This window comes from Piliocolobus tephrosceles, chromosome 11, assembly GCF_002776525.5.
Source record: "Piliocolobus tephrosceles isolate RC106 chromosome 11, ASM277652v3, whole genome shotgun sequence".
Lineage (NCBI taxonomy): Eukaryota > Metazoa > Chordata > Mammalia > Primates > Cercopithecidae > Piliocolobus > Piliocolobus tephrosceles.
Window position 1 is genome coordinate 60,517,332 of NC_045444.1, and position 19,990 is coordinate 60,537,321.

Sequence of the window (19,990 nt, forward strand, 5' to 3'; positions counted from 1 at the left end):
TTCTATGATGCATATGATCTGTTTCCAGGCAGAAGTGGCATCAGGAAACCAAATACCAGTCATCTTGAGAGCAGTAGGAGTTTCTTCTTGGTTCTTCCTCTTTGGGGAGGCAGATGAATACAGGGAGTGACAAACAGCTAATCAACATCCATGGCTATAAATGCTAATGTGAATCTTGACCTTGAGCAAGCTGGTACCCTATGGAACTTGGTTTCCTAGTTGTAAAAGAGTGCCACAGCACTGCTGCCAGGAAAAACTAGTGAAAATGCAAATAAAAAATACTATGTAAGTACTTGAAACCATTTTTTAAAAATGCAGCAGTATGGTATAACTATAAGTTTTTAAGTTTCTAAAGAAAAATTCAAAGTAAATTATTTTTGATAATACAAAAGAAAACCATCTTGCTTTTCCTATCCTCCAAATGCAGGGGCTATTTGAGTAGTAAGTAAACTAAAAAAACAAAACTAAAACCTTGAGCATTTTCCAATGTAAATCAAAATGGCCTTAGTAATTATTCCTGATCTTCAGCAGTGGGTTCCACTTGTAAGATGCTGACATTTTATGTGAATACAATATCTGACGGTGCTATAAATAAATATCTTATTAGCTATAGATTCAGAATTCAATTAGGAACCTTAAACTGAACAACCTGCCCACTGCAGATATCCCTGACAGAAAGTCTTGGTTCCAACACATTATGGCAGTGGGAGGCACTGTCCAGCCCTGATTGGTCTCTCAAGGAGTCTTCAGTGCCTCACCTGGGAGTGGTTATTTATTACTCTATCTGCTTGTCATTGCTGGAGTCCCAGGCAGCAAGAGTTGATTTATTGAGGAAAAGTGTCTCATTTGCTGTGGGTTTAACTTCATTGGTGATACCACCACACAACTGTCACTACATGCAAACTCGACTTCCAATATTATGGGGTCCTGTACTATGTAACTTCATCTTTTTTTCTTTTTAAAGTAAATGGTCCTGTTCATGTTCGTAACCCTCCAACCTCATGGCTCCCTGCTCCAAATCCTGACAGGCACAATAGAAAAGAAAACAGATTTCTATTTCCCACTGGTGGAATAACAGAAATGATCATTTATTGAATATAACTACATGCCAGGAAATAAGATAACCACTATCCATGCTTGTCTCGTTTAATTCTTACAACTCTGAGAGGTACAGGGACAGGAGACAAGGCCTCAGAGGTTTTGGAAGCTTAAAAAGCTCATCAGAAGACTGAGTGGAGGTGCCAGGATCTGACTCCAAATCTGTCAGATTCCAAGGCGCCCACTCCCATAACACTGAAGCCAAATGACTCAGAATACACAGGGCCTTTGATGAACTCTCATATGCTCCTTGTGGGAATGTAAATTGGTAGGAAATTTCTGGAAGGCAATTTGCCAGTACCTATGAAATCCATAGTTTACTATGCACACTCACTGACCCAGATATTCCACTTATAGGAATTCATCCAAAGGAAATACAGAGATGTGTACACATATTTTGCTACAAAAATGTATCACTGCATTACCTGCAACAGGAAAAATCTAGAGATGGCCCATATGACCAAGTGAGGGGATTGGTTAAATAAATCAAGGTACATCTGTAGGATTTAATATTAGATAGCTGTTAAAAGTCAGGCTGTAGAAGAATAATCATATCAGCAAACATTAATGAGATACTAGTAAATAAAAAGCAAATTAGCAAACAATATATGTAGTGTGATACCAAGTTTGTAAAAACATATATGCATTTTAAAAAGACTGAAAGGACACAATAAAAAAATGTTATCAATGATTATTTCTGGATGGTGGTGGTAGAAGGATTACAGATAATTTTAATTTTCTTTATACTTTTCAGTATTTCGATAATAAACAAGTATGACTTATGTAATCAAAAGAAACAATAAATGTTGTATGTCAATGCCTGTCATATTTTGGGGAAGATTTAATCTGCTGACTCATCCATTTGTTAGGGCCACGGCACAATGGTTTCAAGGTGTGGTTCTCACATTCTGCTGCACACTATAATCACCAGGGAGCTTTTAAATATCCTGATTCCCAGTCTGCACCCCAGACCAATTATACCAGAGACTCTGGGAAGGGACCCAGGCATTCGTGGTTTTTAAAGCTCCTTAGATGATTCCAGTACGTGAGCAAGTTTAAAGAACGGTGATTATGAGGTTCCTGAGGTCACAGGGTCAAAGGTCTCTTATCTCTGCGTAAAGGAAAAAAATGCCCCATTTCCAGACATAAGGTCTGTACGATGCGATTACATTTGAAAAGTGGGTGGTTCTACCGAGTTCATCCATAACCACTGTAAAACGCATCAAGTGAGTGTACTCTACTAAAAAGGCCTATTAGAATTCGGAGAGGGCAAACGCTAGGCAATCCTTGCGTTTTCTTTCATACTCTGAAAGTTTGTCCCTCAGATGAAGGTTTCTCAACCGTGGATGGGGGCATTGGAAAGGTCTCAGATGGGCTTCAGCAGGCTCTTCAAGCCATGTGACAGTGTGCAGATTTTGAGTTTATGCCTGAGTATTTTTGTAAAGATAGTCTATACCATTATTTGATTCTCCAAGGGATTTACGTGCCAGAGATGTTAACAAAGAGCAAAATGGACTTTTTAAACATTTGTCTTTAATGAATAGGGAAATGGCCTCAAAGCCTGGCTAATGAAGAGAGAAGTACAGGAGAAGTTCATTAGCTCTTGAAGAACTTCTCCTCTCGTTGGAATAATGGAGTCCTCCTGCAGGAGGTGGGGACTTATTTTCCCAAGACCACTGAAATTCTCTCTAGGGAGGCAGGGGAGTGGACTGGCAAGTACACTTCAGAGATGGAAAATGAAAGTTCTTGCCTCTTCTTTATTAACTAGCTCGTGACCATTTAACTTTATTGGCTACTCAGTGTCCTCATCGCTAAAACAAACAGAAATATTGGTCCCACTTTCCTCAGGGATTTACCGAGGTCACGATCACACGTGTCGCGTGCGACTTAAAAGCACAAAGCAGTCTGAGGGTTTACTTATGCCTGCTTTTGTTAAGACTATCTTGACTGACAGGATTATTGGTACATTTGGGCAGGCTGGGTTTTGGAAGCGACTTACCCCACGTCTTGTCATACCTGATCGGCCTGGCGGGTCCCTCACTGGAGGTGGGGGTCTCTCGCTGGGCGGGGGAGGAAGAGGACCTGAACGTCCTGGCGAAGGTAAGGGGGGCGTGGACGAAGTGAGGGACAGATTCCGCTGTGGGAGTCTTGGGGTTTCATCATTGCCGCTGGAACTTGGAGGCAGAGGAGGCGGCCCGGGCCTGCTGGGAGGTGGCGGCGGAGGTGGGGCCTGTGAGGAGGAGGAAGGCCGCGGAGTGGAAGGCACTGGAGGCTTGTTGTTCTGAGGAGGAGGAGGGGGAACCGCTTCCCTGTGGATGGAGGGCCTGTTGCCTACTGGAGGAGGTGGCGGAGGGGGTTTGTCATCCAAGGCCCTGCTGGGCGTAGGCGGCAGGGGAGGCCGGTTGGAGAAGGGCGAGGAGGAGCTCAAGGGGGACTGACGTATTGAGCCTCCTCCCAAAGCAGCGCCGCGGTTTCCAGGGAAAGGGGGAGGAGTGGGCCCGGGGCCGGGCTGCCTGGGGCCTCCGGGCACTGGTGGGGACCCCCGGTTGTGCAGACTTGATTGAATGGGTCTTGGAGTACTAGGTACTGGAGGGGGAATGCTATCAGGCTTTGAGCCCAGGTCGGGCCTTGGGGGCGGCATTCGGTTCCTCTGAGGCTCTGGGGGACCACTTCGGTGGCCTGGAGAAGGCACAGGAAACCTCCCTGGGCCACTTGGGGGTGAAAAGGGTTTGGCAGATGTGGATCTTCCTCCAGGTGGCAACATGGGTGGTCGGCTTCCTCCAGAATCTGAAAAACAGGAAAACAAACATCCAGTTAGGAAATCAGGAACCCTAAAGAAATCAGAGAGTTAGAGTCTGTTCCCAGTGACTGGAAGTCCCTTCCTCAGAGGGCTATAAAATACAGGAAACTAGTATTTATATAAATTGGGTTTTGTGTGGTCCTTCCTGGGAGCAGAAAATCGACCGTAGCTCTATTTACCTGCCAGTCCCAAGTTCTACAGCCCATCAGTTTTCAAAAGGAGTCTGGAAAGATCTTAGTATTATGTATAGGCAACAACCACGATGAAGCCGGGGAAAGTTCTGGTGAGATGCCTATTCATTATGAGAGGACAAGAACAAGATGGCATTGGTAGAATCATGCTTTTCATTTTTCCCCATCACCATCTCTGTCCCCCAGCCCTTGTATCTCTCAGTTTTGAAAATAAGTCAGCTGTTTTAGGTGAAAAAATTAATTATCCCAATGTAAATCTCCATATGTGAGGGCTTATCTAGTCCCTTTGAAGAGAAATGCCCAAGAAAACGTGGAAAAATATAAGGAAAGAGTTATGACTGCAGTAAGAAAAAACTAAGAAAGGAAAAAGAAACCATCATATAAAGTTTAATTGGAAGAGTTGACACCAGTGGATGGAATTCATCTACAAAGAAGCAGGCAACTACACAATTTTTTTTCTTACCACGTCAACCTCTGCTTCAATATTGGCAGGACAGAACAATCCTATAACTGCTCTGGTTCAACAAGAGAGAAACTAAAGGGGGAATCAAAGAGATGGAAAATTTCAAACCACCATCCCAGAATCTCTTGGAACTCAAGGTAATTCTGGAAAAAAAAAATCTACCCTTCAATCATGAGTTCATAAACGTACCAAATAATTTTGAGCTCGCTATACACCTGCCATTAATCTAGAGACCAGAGACAGAGGAGTAAACAGAATAGACAAGGTTCTGCATTCCTGTAGTTTACATTCTTGTGGGGGGAGACAAACAATAAACCAGGAAATAAATACTTTCAGATAATTATATGTACTAAAAAGACACTAAAATAGGCTGATGAGATCAAGAGTGCTTGGAGAGGCCAGGGTACATGGAGTGGCTGGGGACAGCTCTTCTGAGAATGTGACATGTGAGCTGAGGCCTGACAAGAAGGAGTCGGCCATGGAAAGATGAGGAAGACCAGCACTTCAGGCAGGGGGCCAGCAGGTGCAGAGGCCCTGAGGTGGGAAAGAGCTTTAAGTTAAAAAACGGGCCCATGTGCCCCGGGCACAGTGAGAATGGGAGAGATCCATGGGAAGCGGAGCCTGAATGGCCAGCAGGGGTGAGTCACAAGGAGCCCTGCAGGACAGAAGGGGTTCCGATTTTATCTAAGGCACAGGAAAAAAGCATTTGGACAGATGTATACAGTGGAGTATCATGAACTTAAGAGAGAACTTTCTCCTTCCTTCCTTCCTTCCTTCCTTCCTTCCTTCCTCCCTCCCTCCCTCCCTCCCTCCCTCCCTCCCTCTCTCTCTCTTTCTCTCTTTCTTTCTTTCTTTCTTTCGCCAGGGTCTCCTCTGTTGCCCAGGCTGGAGTGCAGTGGTGCGATCATGGCTCACTGCAGCTTCAACTTCCCAGGTTCAGGCAATCCTCCCACCTCAGCCTCCTGGGTAGCTGGGACTACAGGCAAGAGCCACCATGCCCACTAATTTTTTGTGTTTTTTAGTAGAGACAGGATTTTGCCATGTTCCCCAGGCTGTTCTTGAATTTTTGGGCTTCAGCCATCTGCCCGCCTCAACCTCCCAAAGTGCTGGGATTATAGGTGCAAGCCACCATGCCTGGCCCATTTTATTATTTTATTTTTCTTTGTCTTTTGCCTTAATTTCTTCACCTGTTGTTAAAGTACTAAATGTATACATTTACCAGCTGCCTTAAATCCTTTTGGTGAGTTTTAATAAATTTAAATTCAAATTTAAATGGTGGTCTGGCAAGATAGAACCTCTCATGTAATTGAGTTTCTCTCTAGATTTGGACCATTCAGTGATAAAATAGTAGGCTAACCCTGAGGATTCAGTGATTCCATATTCATGTAAATGTGAGAATTTCATTCCTTCCCAGACGACATCTTATAAAACGTCTTAAAAAGAAGATTATTGTAACATGATCAACATTACAAAAGCAGTTTTATGGTAAAATTTCTTGAGTTTCTGTAGTAGTTGGGAGAGAGCCTCATGCCCTCTGCGAAGTTTTTTATTTAGACATTCATGAGCAAGTTCAGCTTTTCTCTACCATCAGGTTCAGAGACAATCATGAAGGACTCATGTCCACGGCTTCCTGCAGAGACTCCTGAGAACCACTGGCACTGAAATACCAAATGTCTGTCATGCAAAACACTTTTTCAGATTTAGTGAGATTTGTAATCATATTCCACAAGACGTGCTCCATCGTGTTTGAAAAGCGGCTCACAAGTATTTACTCTACTAGACAGCTGGGCTACCTCACAAAGAAAGCTGAATCTGTCAGGTCACCAGGCAGATTTTCAGGGCAAGCAAGTTCTATTTGCTCCTCCCTTTTCTTCCCACTCCAGCTAACCCTTTAGAAAAGCAAAAAAAAAGTGCAGGTTACCCCCAAAGACACTGGGTGAAAATTTCATAGTTCTGTGTAGCTGTCTGATCCTGGTTAATAATAATAATAAAGCCTAAATTGAGTCTCTTATAAAACAGTGGTAATATTTCAAACAATGTACACTATTTTAGTAAGGGCGAAGAGCCTTAGAGGCTATGACCAGCCTCCAAACTGCCAAACTCTGTCTTGTCTTCAGTTACTCAGAGACAGGGAAACTCTCCTTACCATTATCCCTGTTGGCCGTGGATCTCAGCTTCGGCATTCCAGCCTGGAACAGTCCTCCCAGGCCTGGAGGTCCGCCCCCTCCAAAACTTCCACCGCCTCCACCACCACCTCCTCCGCCAAATCCGCCGCCTCCACCAAAGCCACCACCACCACCTCCAGCACCAGCTCCTTTAGGTTCTGCAGAAGAAGAAACACCCACCAGAGTATGCCCCCTGGTCTGGCCCAGGTAAATCATAAAACAACAGTACAACAGGGAGCTGGCCGGCTCTGGGCCGCCAGTGGACAAGTGGGATTTCTTCATTAAAATGCAGGATTTTAAGAGTTCCCTCAGCTCAGTCAGAACTGCCTGCTCCAGGCAGTCCCAGGCCCAGTGGTGGAAGAAACGAAAATAAAGGATGATTTGTTCCCACACTCCCCACTTGACTGGCTGCCACATGGGTCAATATCTATTTGTTCCGTATCCTAAGATTTGGCAAATAGAAAAATCTTCAGGCTGGTTGCAGTGGCTCACACCTGTAATCTCAGCACTTTGGGAGGTTGAGGTGGGAGGATTGCTTGTGCCAGGGAGGTCAAGGCTGCAGGGAGCCAAGACTGTGCCACTGTACTCCAGCCTGGGCGACAGAGTGAGACCCTGTCTCAATAAAAAGGATCTTCAAAGAAAGAGAGTCCCAAGGGAGGAGGAGATGCCATAAAAGGTGAGAGGAAAGGAAAGAGTTAAAAAGACAAGAAAATAAAATATCTCATAATTTCACAAATATACAAATATCCAGGCTGAGCACAGTGGCTCACACCTATAATACCAGCACTTTGGAGGCTGAGACTGGAGATTATGATACTTTTATGATATTTAGACTTTCCATTTGGAGATGTGGTATATTTTCTCATTTATTCATGTCTTCTGGATTTTTTGGCAAAGTTTTTCAGTTTTCATGATTTACATTACACATGCTTTTTGTTGGGGTTACCTCAAATGTATTTTTGTTTGCTGAAATTGTGAAAGGGATGTTTTTCCTGTTATATTTTGTAATTGGTTATTTTTGGCACCAGCAAATTGTATTTAATATCTAATAAGCCACTTTGCTAGATTTTCTAAATTAAAATTTACTAAAAATTTATTACCTTGCATTTTCTAGTATGCATGTGGTCTTCAAATAATAATGGTTTAAAGCCTCCTCTTCTTTAAGAATTGTATGTCTTATTTCTGTTTTATATAAGTAATTACTTTGATGGGTAAATTTCCTTAACAATGTAAATTATTAACGTTTCTGAAGGCAATCATGTTCTGATATTAATGAGAATCCCTCTGATGTTTCAAAGTTAATATGAATTACTGGTTTGAAATAGGTTTTTTCCCTTTCTAAATATTCAGTCTATGGATCCTTCTATTTTAAGTTTACAAGAATTTCTTATAGCATGAAATTTTATCAAATGCCTATTCAAGATCTACTGAGACTTTTTATGGTCTTTTTTATTTGATATGATGACTTTATTTGATATGATGACTTTCTAACATTAAAAATGGGATAGGCCGGGTGCAATGGCTCATGCCTGTAATCTCAATACTTTGGGAGGCCAAGGCGGGTGGATTGCTTGAGCTCAGGAGTTCAGGACCAGCCTGAGCAATATGGTGAGATTTCCATCTCTACAAAAAATAAGCCAGATGTGGTGGTGCATGCCTGTGGTCCCAGCTAGTTAGGAGGCTGAGGTGGGAGGATCCCTTGAGCTTGGGAGGTCAAGGATGCAGTGAGCTGTGTTTATACCATTACTCTAGCCTGGGTGACAAGACCCTGTCTCCGAAAAAAAAAAGGGGGGGATAAAACCTGGTGTTGGTGAATTGTTCTTGTAACATCTGATTGATTTAGATTTGTTTTTTGGTATTTTAGTGTTCTCTTATCTATGATACCTGGTAAGTGGTCCATAATAGGGTTTCTTAATTATAAACATTTTGGGTAAGATAATTCTTTTTTGTGGGTGGCTGTCCTGTCCTGTTCTTTACAGAATGTTTACAGCATCCCTGGCATCTACCCACTAGATGTCAGTAGCAGCCCTCCCTGACCCCCAAAGTAGTGACTAAAAATGTCTTCAGACATTGCCACATATCCCCTAGAATGCAAAAATCACCCTCAGTTGAAAACCACTAATGTACAGCTCTCTTTTTTGTATGTGCTGCCTTTGTCAAGTTTTGACATTAGGATCATGCCAATTTCATTATCATTATTAGATAGCTTTCCATCTCTAACATGTTGGGGAATGACTTATACAGCATTTGGATTAGCTTTTCTTAAAATCTGAAAGAATTTGCTAATAAAACAATCTGGCTCCAAAGCTTTTTGGAGAGAAAGTAATTTAATAAAGTTTTAATCTTTCCCCTTGCTCACTGAGGTTTCTTGAATAAATGTATGCTTTCCTTAGAAAAGTACTTTCTTTAATATCTTAAAACATTTTAGCAGATAACTTTATTATACTACTTTAATTTTAGAAAATATGCTTTGAATCTCTTATCTGCTTTCTGAGTTCCACTTTTATTCATTTTTATTTCCTTTTTTTCTGGATTAGGTTTATCATAAATTTGTGTTAGCTCTGTATCTTTTCTAGATGCGGCGCTTTCTGGGATGCTTATGGTAGCTCTGCTATGGAAGAAATAATCTGATAATAACTGATAAGAATTACTTCACCTAACAGGATAAAACATATAAGACTAACAATTTCTAGAAGTGTATGCAAAATTGTTTCCATATAAAATTTTAAAATTTTGCTAATAACATTAACATTGCCCTTGTCATTCAAACACTATTCATTGATGAATGACACATTTTGGAATACTGCACTTCACAGGACATATTTACATGGTATTGAAACTTTAGAGGGACTCCTGCAGTATCAGACATCATCCATTAGTGTTTTCTTTTTTTGAGATGGAGTTTCACTCTTGTTGCCCAGGCTGGAGTACAATGGCACGATCTTGGCTCACCACAACCTCTGCCTCCTGGGTTCAAGCAATTCTCCGCCTCAGCCTTCCAAATAGCTGGGATTACAGGTATGTGCCACCATGCCCGGCTAATTTTGTATTTTTAATAGAGATGGGGTTTCTCCATGTTGGTCAGGCTGGTCTTGAACTCCCAGCCTCAGGTGATCGGCTTGCCTCAGTCTACTAGAGTGCTGGGATTACAGGTGTGAGCCACTGTGCCCCGCCCATTAGTGTTCTTAACCTGCAACATCTGTCCATCTTACAGAAAGAGAAGCTAAAGCTTAGGATAGTTAACTGCTTCCAGATTATTTTTTCAGTAATTAAACTGTAGGAAAGGCTGAGTTTGGGAGCTATCACACATAACCATGGTCAACATTTTGACATACAGCCCAGGGAAGTTTCACATGCAAACAGATACAAAACCATGGATAAACACTGCTGCTTGCAAAGAGCTTGTGACAGCAGTATAGGTGTCCAGTTACGTGCATGAACAAGGGCCTGCACTGGACTGTATCTTCCTTCCATCAAGGAAAGCACATTATTAAACATCATGGAAGAGAGAAGGACTAATACTATTTCCATTAAATGAGAGAAGTGGACACTGGAGAATACGATTCTTCAAGGTTTCCACTAGTGGATTCAGGAATAGGTCTAGACTGTCCAGTCTCCTTCAACAGAGCCCTAGGCTCCCTCTTGTAGTGAGGAGAACCACAGGCCTCTGTCTTAGAGGCCAGCAGCTCCTCTGGCCTCATACTGGGGACCATGATTCAGATGGCTATTGGAGGGCTGATTAGAGGGATTATATTATAACCACATTCTTTTTGTGGGCATTTTGACTTACAAGTCAGACTGTGTCAAGAGTTAAATACCTTAGATCCTTTTTTTTTTTTTTTGGAGACAGACTCTTGCTCTGTTGTCCAGGCTGGAGTGCAGTGGCACAATCTCAGCTCACTGTAACCTCCACCTCCTGGGTTCAAGTGATTCTTGTGCCTCAGTCTCCCAAGTAGCTGGGACTACAGGTATGTGCCACCAAACCCGGCTAATTTTTGTATTTTTTGTAGAGACAGGTTTTTATCATGTTGTCTAGGCTGGTCTTGAATTCCTGGCCTCAAGTGATCCACCTGCCTCAGCCTCTGAAAGTGCTGGAATTACAGGTGTGAGCCACTGCGCCCGGCCACAGTTCCTTTTTGAAAGCAGTGCATTCTCACTCGCACCACTTTGCCAAATAACAGAACAACATTCAGAGGCCTTATCTAGGTCTTTCACTTTCCCTTTTTCCTCCCAAACCAGTAGTCCACCTAACTCTGATCCTTCTTCTTCCTTCTCTACTCATTAGGCATGTCTCCCAGAAAGTTCCCTGAAGCACTTCTAATCCTCTACTTTGCAAATATTCTGCCTCATTATTCACTTGTTGACAAAGCTCCATCTGGTGATTTTGGAAGGTCAGTCTATTTCCTGTTGCATCCAAATGGGATCTGTAGTCTAGGATGAATCTTGGGGACATCTGGCAGGCAAAGGAAGGGTCTAGGAATGTGAGGAGACAGCCTTAAGATCTACTTATTAATTGCCAGTAGAATTCTAGTCATGGATTATTTTTTGTCCTGTTGTAAATGTTAATAAGTAGCCTTGTTCCAGAAAGTACCTCAGACTTAGGTGGGTAGATAAGCGAAGTTGTGACCTCATTTCCTTTCTCTCTAAGCTCCTAATAATTGTATCTTACACTTGAATTACACTTTCCAGACAACAAAACATTTTACAGGCATTATCTCATTTGAAGCTCATGACAAACTTGTGAGGTCAATAGAACATGTATTATCATCTCCACTTTAAAATGAAGACAACAAGGCTTGGAGATGGTACAGGATGGATGTGCCAGGTCTTGAACCCACAGCTTTTGATTCCAAGGCTAGGGCTCTTTCCATATTTTATGCTGCCTCCTCATCTGCGGTGCCAGGAGCAATGGGTTAATCTCCAGAAAGTGTTGTGAATAATGCAAAGAATTGCTGCTGTGTATGTCTTGGACAAAGAATTATTATACTGGCTTCTTGCAGTATTAAAGGGGAACCCAAGCCAAAGCTGCGGCCTACCGGGAGTGATACAGTCCCTTATTTTGCTAGCTTTGCAGCTGTTGTTAACCAAAAAAAAAAAAAAAAAATTGAGGGGTGAGGGTAGGGTTGATTATTAGGCCGTAAACTGTTCCTCTTCATGGAAAATAGCTTTTTTTACTTACTGTCCAATATTGGTGCACTTCTGTCATTGGTGACTGTCTTCTTTAGTTTCTTCCCTTTGCTGATATCAGAAAGGAGAGCATTTCTCCCAGCCTGCTCTGTCTTATTCAAGGTAGGCTTCTCTGTATTGGCCTGAAAGGAAGCCATACAAACAAGTAGTCATCTCTTGGGTTAAAATCATGCATTGTAACACTTGGCTGGGAAAGGTTGGGTACGGGAAGCTTGTTATTAAGGTTCTTGGTGACAGGTTGTAAATTCTCAACAAGTTTTAGAACCCATATCATTCTTTTTAAGATCCAGACGTTTGGTAGCAGATGCAGCAATAAATTATGTTCATTTTTAAGGGAGGAAGAGTCGGTCCTTGATTAAAGTCTCTGAAAATTCAGACCACAATCTGACTGAAACTAACAGGGCCAGGTTAGAGTGAGATGACTAGACACGAGAAAAGAAGTTTAAGTCTGGGAGAGTTCTGCAGGACATTACCAGGCTTCATTCACTAGAGGGTACCCTGAAGAATAACTTCCTTTTCCCATCTTTTAGAACTAACCCAATGCAAGGGAAAAACTGTCTCTAGCAAAAAGAGTCAGCTGTATGTTTTTTAAACCCACTAAAGTTCTAGAAAATAATTCCCACTGTGTATATTGCCAAAGATGCTTTTTTTCTTTTTAAGTCCGATTTATTAAGGTATAATTTACATATAGTGAAATTACCCTTTTTAGTTACAGTTCTGTGAGTTTTGACAAATATGTACAGTTGTGAAACCACCATCACAATCAAGATATAGAATATTTTCATTACTTCAAAAGTTCCCTCATGTCCCGTTGGCATGAGGTGTTTCTGATGTTCAATTCTGATGAAAGCTTAGCTCATGGAAATTGCAGAATGGATAAAAGTGCTACTTTAACATGTTTGATTATTTTCTTATATTTCCAGAATTCAATACCTTACCCAGCCTTTAAAAAACATTTTTTTTTTTTTAGAAACAGAATCTCATTATGTTGCCTAGGCTGGACTGCAGTGGCTATTCACAGGTGTGATCATCATGCACTACAGCCTCAAACTCTTGGGCTCAAGTGATCCTCCTGCCTCAGCTTCCTGAGTAGTTGGGATTACAGGCACGTGCTACTGCTCCTGGCCTAACTCAGCCTTTTATTAGCAGAGTTAGAGGCAAAGGAATAACTCAGAAAAACACTGAAGTAGGCTAACCAGAATTACTGTGTAATTGGAATTATACTGTGTAAACAGAACTACTGTAAAATACGGTAAAGCTGGAAGCATCTTGAAATAACTAAATGATAAAGTATTACTTGCTTATGATAATAATCGTTAACATATATAGCTTTTACTCTGTGCCAGGCACTGTTTTCAGCACCTTATGTGTATTACTTCATTTAGCCCTTATCAACCCTGTGAGTTATTATTTCAATTTTACAGACAAGGAAACTGAAGTACAGGGAGTTTAAATCATTTGCCCCGGTCACCTAGTTAGTTGAGGAGGAGCTGGGATTCAAACCCTGGCAGTCAAGAGCCTTCCCTACAAGCTGACAGAAGGGTAAATATGGGCTCCAAAATGCTCGTCCCCATCAGCCCCAACATACCGCTGAAGCAAGCCTGTCAAAAGTTTCTCTGCTGTCCTTCCAGAAATGCTCTCTGCATACACAGTTTGCTTTTGCTAATGGGATTCTCCTCTATTGTTTTGAAACTTGTTTGTTTTCAACTTAACATACTTTGGATGTCCTGGAAAGAGCTCTTAACATTACCTGCTGTCTTCATTTTAAGGATGAAAAAACTCTGAGGCCTAGAGGGGTTAAGTGATGTGTCACAGTGGATCTCTTAACAGTTTTGGGTCAGCAACCTTCAGTAGCCTACTGTTCTGCCTTAAAATTTATTTTGACAGCTGACCTCCCTGGGTGCTAACTTCTCTCGTGTTCAGGGCCCTTAATTACGTTGTTTCACAAAGGCAGTGGTCTATGATGGCCACCAACCCACCTTTTCCCTTTCTTCATCTCTATATTCTATTTATCCACAGTCTTGCTTTGAATTAGGTAATAACAGATAGAAATGAGTTGATAAGATAAAAAGGTTTTCCAAACTTCAAGCATTCTGGTATAAGATTCATGATTTTTGTCATCTTCTCATACCACCTGTGTTATTTATTTAATATTTTTTATTAAGTCAGTTCACTATAACCCACACTTTTGGGGAAATATGGATAAATGAATCCTGCTATGTTAGCCAGATTGGAGGTTCTCAAACTTATCCATGTGAAGGACCAGCATTTTGTTTTTGTTTTGTTTTGTTTTTGAGACAGAGTCTTGCTCTATCACCCAGGCTGGAGTACAGTAGTGCAATGACAGCTCACTGCAGTCTTGACCTCCTGGGCTCAAACAATCCTCCCATCTCTGCCTCCAGAGTAGCTGGGACTACAAGCATGTACCGCCATGTCTGGCTGGCTAATTAAAAAAAATTTTTTTGTGGATACGGGGGTCTTGCCATGTTGCCCAGGCTGGTTTCGAACTCCTGGGCTCAAGTTATCCTTCCACAGTGCACGCCTGGCCGAGGACCAGTCTTTTGAAAAATATTTTCATCAGCGACTAACACTTTTGTAAAATAACAATGAATTATTAGAAAAACGAATTAGTTTTTTAAAAAAGACACACAACATCCAATCTTAGAAACAGACAGAAAACTACTGTCAAATTGCTAGAAATGCTTCTAAATGCTTACTTTCAATTTTTGTCCTCATCACTTTGGGGACTCTTAAAAAGTAGTTGGAAGGCCACACTCTGAGTAACAATAAGCTAATTAATGGGCAGTTCTTCTCACTAGGTATCATCCTCAGATGAGTTATATAAATGCGTCTCATGGAAACCTGGGGCAAGAAACTTTCTCTCCAAGCCTCAGTTTCCCCATGTGAAAATGGTGAAAATGAAGGAACCATCAGTGTGAGGCTCCTCCTCAGTGAAGGCTTCACAAGCTGGAGAGGGCTTTGTAACAGAGTATATCTTGGGGCCTTTCCATATGACCAAGTGGAGGGTTGCCAAATTCCTGGAAGAGGGCACACTAACTTCCCCAAAGAGGTCTATCAAGGGAGTAGGATGAGCCAGGCACAGTGGCTCACACCTGTAATCCCAGCACTTTGGGAGGCTGAGGTAGGTGGATCAACTGAAGTCAGGAGTTCAAGACAAGCCTGGCCAACATGGTGAAACCCCATCTATACTAAAAATACAAAAATTGGCTGGGCATGGTGGTGCATGCCTGTAGTCCCAGCTACTTGGGAAGCTGAGGCAGGAGAATCACTTGAATGGGAGGCGGAGGTTGCAGTGAGCCGAGATCATGCCACTGCACTCCAGCCTGGGCGAAAGAGCAAGACTCAAAAAAAAAAAAGACCAGGGTTAATCCAGTGAAGAAATTCTTTCGGGAAATAAACATGTAAATGCCTAAATGCAAGTACAGATTTAAAGGAGGATGTGAATGTGTGTGGGAGAGGTGGTGGGGCGAGATATTTGTCAAAAACAGATTGGGAAGAAAAGGGGAAAAGGCAGAAAAAAAGAAAGGAGTGAGACTAGAAGACACTTTAATGGAATGCACTGCAGGCAGAGACCTGGGTTTCTAGTCTGTCCAGCCCAGAAGTTAAAGGCCAGACATTGAGTTCATCTGAATGAGAACAGTGCACACTGGTCTCAGAACTGCTCCTGCAAACCTGTCTCGGGCCAGCACATTTCCCTGCGAAAATGCGGCAGAAAACACCTAATCAGCCACATTCCACCCTTGTACTATCCATCACATGAGACCTTAAACAAACAAAACCCTTCGTGTTGTTTGTATTTGCTGGGTTTCAGGGTTTGGCTTACTCTGGGCACAGGGAAAGGCTGTTGTATCACATGTAAGCCAGAATGCAAACACATTTAATACAAACACATGCGTGCCAGGTTTTGGCTTCATTTGGCTTGCTTTATGCATAGAAAGTGATTGCATAGAAAGTGAGGAGACACTCACCAGTGCAAACGTTGGGGGCGGCGGGGGTGCTGGAGGGGGAGGAACGGGCATCTTGGGCAGTTATGCGTTCAACAGTCTTGCTGATAAATCTGGAAAAACAAGAATGCGATCATGTATTAGATGTAATCTTAGTAATACTGTCCTAATCTGCCTTCACTTTCCCACCAAAGTGAAAGCTCCACCTAGCTCAACTCTTAAAAGAGATGGGCTTACCTTTACACCTCACTGCTAAAACGTTACTGTTCTGGAAGGATCCCGGCAGAGGGGCTTCAGAGCCGAGGTGCTCGGAGAGAATGGAGGCCACATCCAGTGCCTTACTTGGCTCCATTCCCCTACCCACCACAGCAGGCCATGACCGACCCAGGTGGGCCCAGTTAAGTGGCTTCTCCTGCTCGCTAATTTCCATGACAATCCTTTCTTGCTCTCCCACCCCTCTGGCTTTCTCCTCCCATTCTTCCTGACATTCGCCCAAGTTTGTGTGTGTACTGCAGGAATATGAAGATGAATCTACTTCTAGTCCTGCCCTCAAAGTTCCTAGTCCTCCAGGGAGAGGACACGGAGAGTGGGGGTCAACCTTATGTTTGGAGCACTCAAAGACCAGCCATCCCTATCTCTGTGCTCCTTAGCATTTCCTCAGAGGATCTAAGCAAAAACAGAGGGGGCACGAGAAGTCAGACCTATGACTCCCAGGCTGTTTACCAGAAATGCACTTCATTTAGAAGAGACTGTCTTACCTTTGTTTGAGTAAAAAATTATATATAAAGAAAATAAAAAAGAAGAGCCTTTCTGCAGTGTGCTTGCTCTGAGAACAAAGGGAAGGCCAGATTCTGTAGCTGGGTAGGAGAGTTTAGGGACCCCAGGTGGGTTAGGGGGCAGGGCGGAGAGGGCAGCCTGGCACACACCAGGGCCAGGAGAGACGATGGCCAGGAAGTATCTGGGGAGTTACACCAGTCAGGAGCCCTCTCCCCATTTCCTCCAATCCTTGCAGTCCTGTTCCTTCGCCTCACTAGAACCCCTGCTCCCTCTGCCCTGTCTAGGACAACGCCTCACCCACTGTTCTCATCCCTAAGTAATGCCAGCTTCTCCTGCTCCATCCTTGCTACACAAACTGTGGTCCTGGATGGGCAGCGTGGGCATCACCCAGGAGCTGTTAGAAATGTCAACTCCCAGTCCTTTTTGCCCCCAACTGAATTCGTTTCAGCATTTTAACAAGATCCCTGGGTGACTCATATGCACTAAAGCCCAACTGTAGAGTTCGAGCCTGAAACCAGTAGGTAGTCTGGGACACCAGCCACCTGAATAACATTATTTCCACAGGACATGTGTCCCAAATTTTAAACTGCAGAATTATGTTTCTTTTTAAAAATGTTTTTATTTTATTTACTTATTTATTTTTTTGAGATGAGGTCTTGCTCTGTCACCCAGGCTAGAGTGTAGTGGCATAATCATAGCTTACTATGCCTCAAACTCATGGGCCTAAGCAATCGTCCTGCCTCAACCTCCTGAGTAGCTTAGCTAGGACTGCAGACATATGCCACCGTGCCCAGTATTTATTTTTTATCTTTTATTTCTGTTGTGATGGGGTCTTGCTATGTTGCTCAGGCTAGTCTTGAACTCCTGGCCTCATGCGATCCTCTTGCCTTAGCCTCCCCATAGTGCTGGGATTACAGGTGTGAGCCACTGTGCCAGGCTTTTTAAACTCTCAATAGTCTCTTAATTGCAGAAAACAATTTCTTAGAATTTAAAATATTCGTTTAGTTCAACCACTACAAGTTAATGTGGAAAACTGAAACCTAAACAAATACTTTCTATTGAGATAATGCTAGATGGCTTGCTTTCTGTGAACAGAAATGGACTGGAGAAGCTAAAACGGACACTGCTGGACTTGTCACAGCCGCCTGGAAACAAGAATTAAGACAGTTCGCAAAAGTCCCATTCAAAGTGGGCTGTCTAGAAAATGAAAATTTTAAATTCCACAGCAGCAACAGCAGCTCTCATGTATGGAGAATCCGCTGGATCCAGGGCTCTATCCTTGCATGGTCTCTGACTCCTAAGACACCAGAAGCCAGCATAGCTGTGCTCATTTGATAGACTCAGAGAAATTAAGTCACTCCCTAAAATACCCTGAAGCAATTCATTCAGTCATGTCCTTTTGGTTCCTGCTCTTCTGCTGGATAACACTGCCTCACTCACTGCCGTTTTAATGATCTAATAAGCACTTTCAGGCAGGCAAATTAGTGCCACAGCTCACCTGTTAACTAGGCTGGAATCTGTTTTCAGTAAGAGACTGTCTCAGGCAAGGATTCTTTTAAAGTATGTTTCTTAAATTGCTCTTTCTGGCATGACACCAATTAGTCACCCATAGGGCCACATGGGCACTGTGAGCAGGACTGGGTGCCTGTGTTAGGGCGTCCTCCATCAAGGGGCATCTCCAGCGGCACATTCAGAGGAGTCAGATGTCTGCTCCAGGAGGAATGACGGGGATCTGAAACTGAATTTAGGCCTGACTACTGCAAAAAAAGCTGGAGCCAAATCAATGGTATGACCAGAGCTGGGAAAGGCTTACCAAGGAAGGGGAATAGCCTGGTCTGCCTGGTGGGCCCAAGAGATGGGCTCTGGGAACAGTGCATCCATGTGCTTGGTCGATGAAAAATCCCTCAAGCCTATTTTGTCTGATTCCATGTCCACTAACTAACTTTCCGTCATCCTGTGATCCTACTCTCTAGGAAGGAGTGGATATTCTGGTCAACTAACAGGAACCTCTTAGGGGTGTGGTTGTCATGAGTTCGGCTCTCATAGCAGAGATCAAATTGAACTTCTGTCCTGCACAGCTTAGGGGCCAGACTGTGGAATGAGGACCCTTTCAGGGGCTACCACCCTGAAAGACCTCCTTAATTATTTTACAGTTCTCTGTTGCTACAGTTTTAGTAATGTCTGTGCACTGACTGACTTGTATATTAACTTCTGGATGACAACTTCAGGGAGGGCTGTGCTAACTTCATGGTCCAGAGGGCTGGTGTGGGAGAAACAGCAACAGTCGTGGCTGGGGCCAGGGCCAAGGCCAGATCGCAGAAATTAGCGGCAAAACCAAGGTTCAGGGAGCAAGATGCTATTAAAGGGTCTGGGGTATTGAAAGAAGTGCAGTCTTTCCTTCCTGGCCACTTCAGACGGACAGTGGGGAGAGGGTCTGTGAGTGAGCGCTCTCACTTTTTAGAGGGTGGTGCAGAGCTAAGTGCTCTTTCTTCTCCTCTGTGGACTTCTGTTTGCACGGCTTGCTTTCCCTGGCCCCATCTCTCACTCCCCTCCAGATTAACTGTCCCTTTCCAATCTCAGTGGTAACATAGAAGAGGGAGGCTGCCATGTCCTCTCTCCTCCTTTCTAGCTGAACATCTGCTGGGCACGGTCTGGACTTCTCCAGGCTGGGGCCTCAAGGGAAGTGTGTGAGAAACCCGACTCCAGTACTGCCACCTCACTCAGCCCCTGGATCAAAGAAGACTAAGCTCATGTGCCCCAACAGTGGGCCCACCGGCCACGCCAGGCCCACTTCTTGGTTGTCTTTCCACCAGGCTATGGACTGCACGGGGTCTTGCCAATACCTGGCACAAAGTAGGGTTCTTACTAAATATATATGCAGTGAAAGAACTGCGTATTACACAAGCCAAGTGCTTGCCACTGGAAGGGCTCCCAGCATCACCCCAGTGCACTGTGAGATCCAGGTAAAAAAGTCAGCCCTATTTCAGAGGGGCTTGCTAGTGTTACATACTGGGACTTACTTTCCTGGCAGCCTCCAACTTCCCCAGAGAAGTAGAGCCCCAAGGCCTTGGGATAGGAGGGCTTCCCTCCTCTCATGGACTTGACAGCCCAGATCAGAGCCAGAGCCAGATCTTACTGAAGGCCTTGGCCCTAGAGCACGGATCTTAACAGACCAGGCATTCCTGCCTGGATCCTCACACCCAGAGTCTGTAGATAGAATTCAAGGGTTCGTAAACTTGGATGAAAAAAAGGTACATATTATTTCTACTAAGCACTAACTGAAATGTAGCATTTCCTTTGATTATGAATGTAGGCCACAAACCACAATATCTGACATTCTTTCA

The 19,990-nt window shown here is 43.3% G+C and overlaps 1 protein-coding gene across 7 annotated transcripts in view; it reads right to left on the bottom strand.

Moving 5' to 3' along the window:
• Positions 1-19,990, bottom strand: part of WIPF1 (WAS/WASL interacting protein family member 1) — a 118,686-nt gene that overhangs the window by 8,900 nt on the left and 89,796 nt on the right. For all 7 annotated transcript variants that reach the window (XM_023185958.2, XM_023185955.2, XM_023185961.2 and 4 more), the window contains 4 exons: positions 15,894-15,982; positions 11,897-12,026; positions 6,699-6,875; positions 3,115-3,885 (listed from right to left, as the gene is read on the bottom strand). In XM_023185958.2, coding sequence (XP_023041726.1) covers positions 3,115-3,885; positions 6,699-6,875; positions 11,897-12,026; positions 15,894-15,944 — 1,129 coding nt within the window. In that variant the 5' untranslated portion in view covers positions 15,945-15,982. The remainder of the gene's footprint in view (positions 1-3,114; positions 3,886-6,698; positions 6,876-11,896; positions 12,027-15,893; positions 15,983-19,990) is intronic.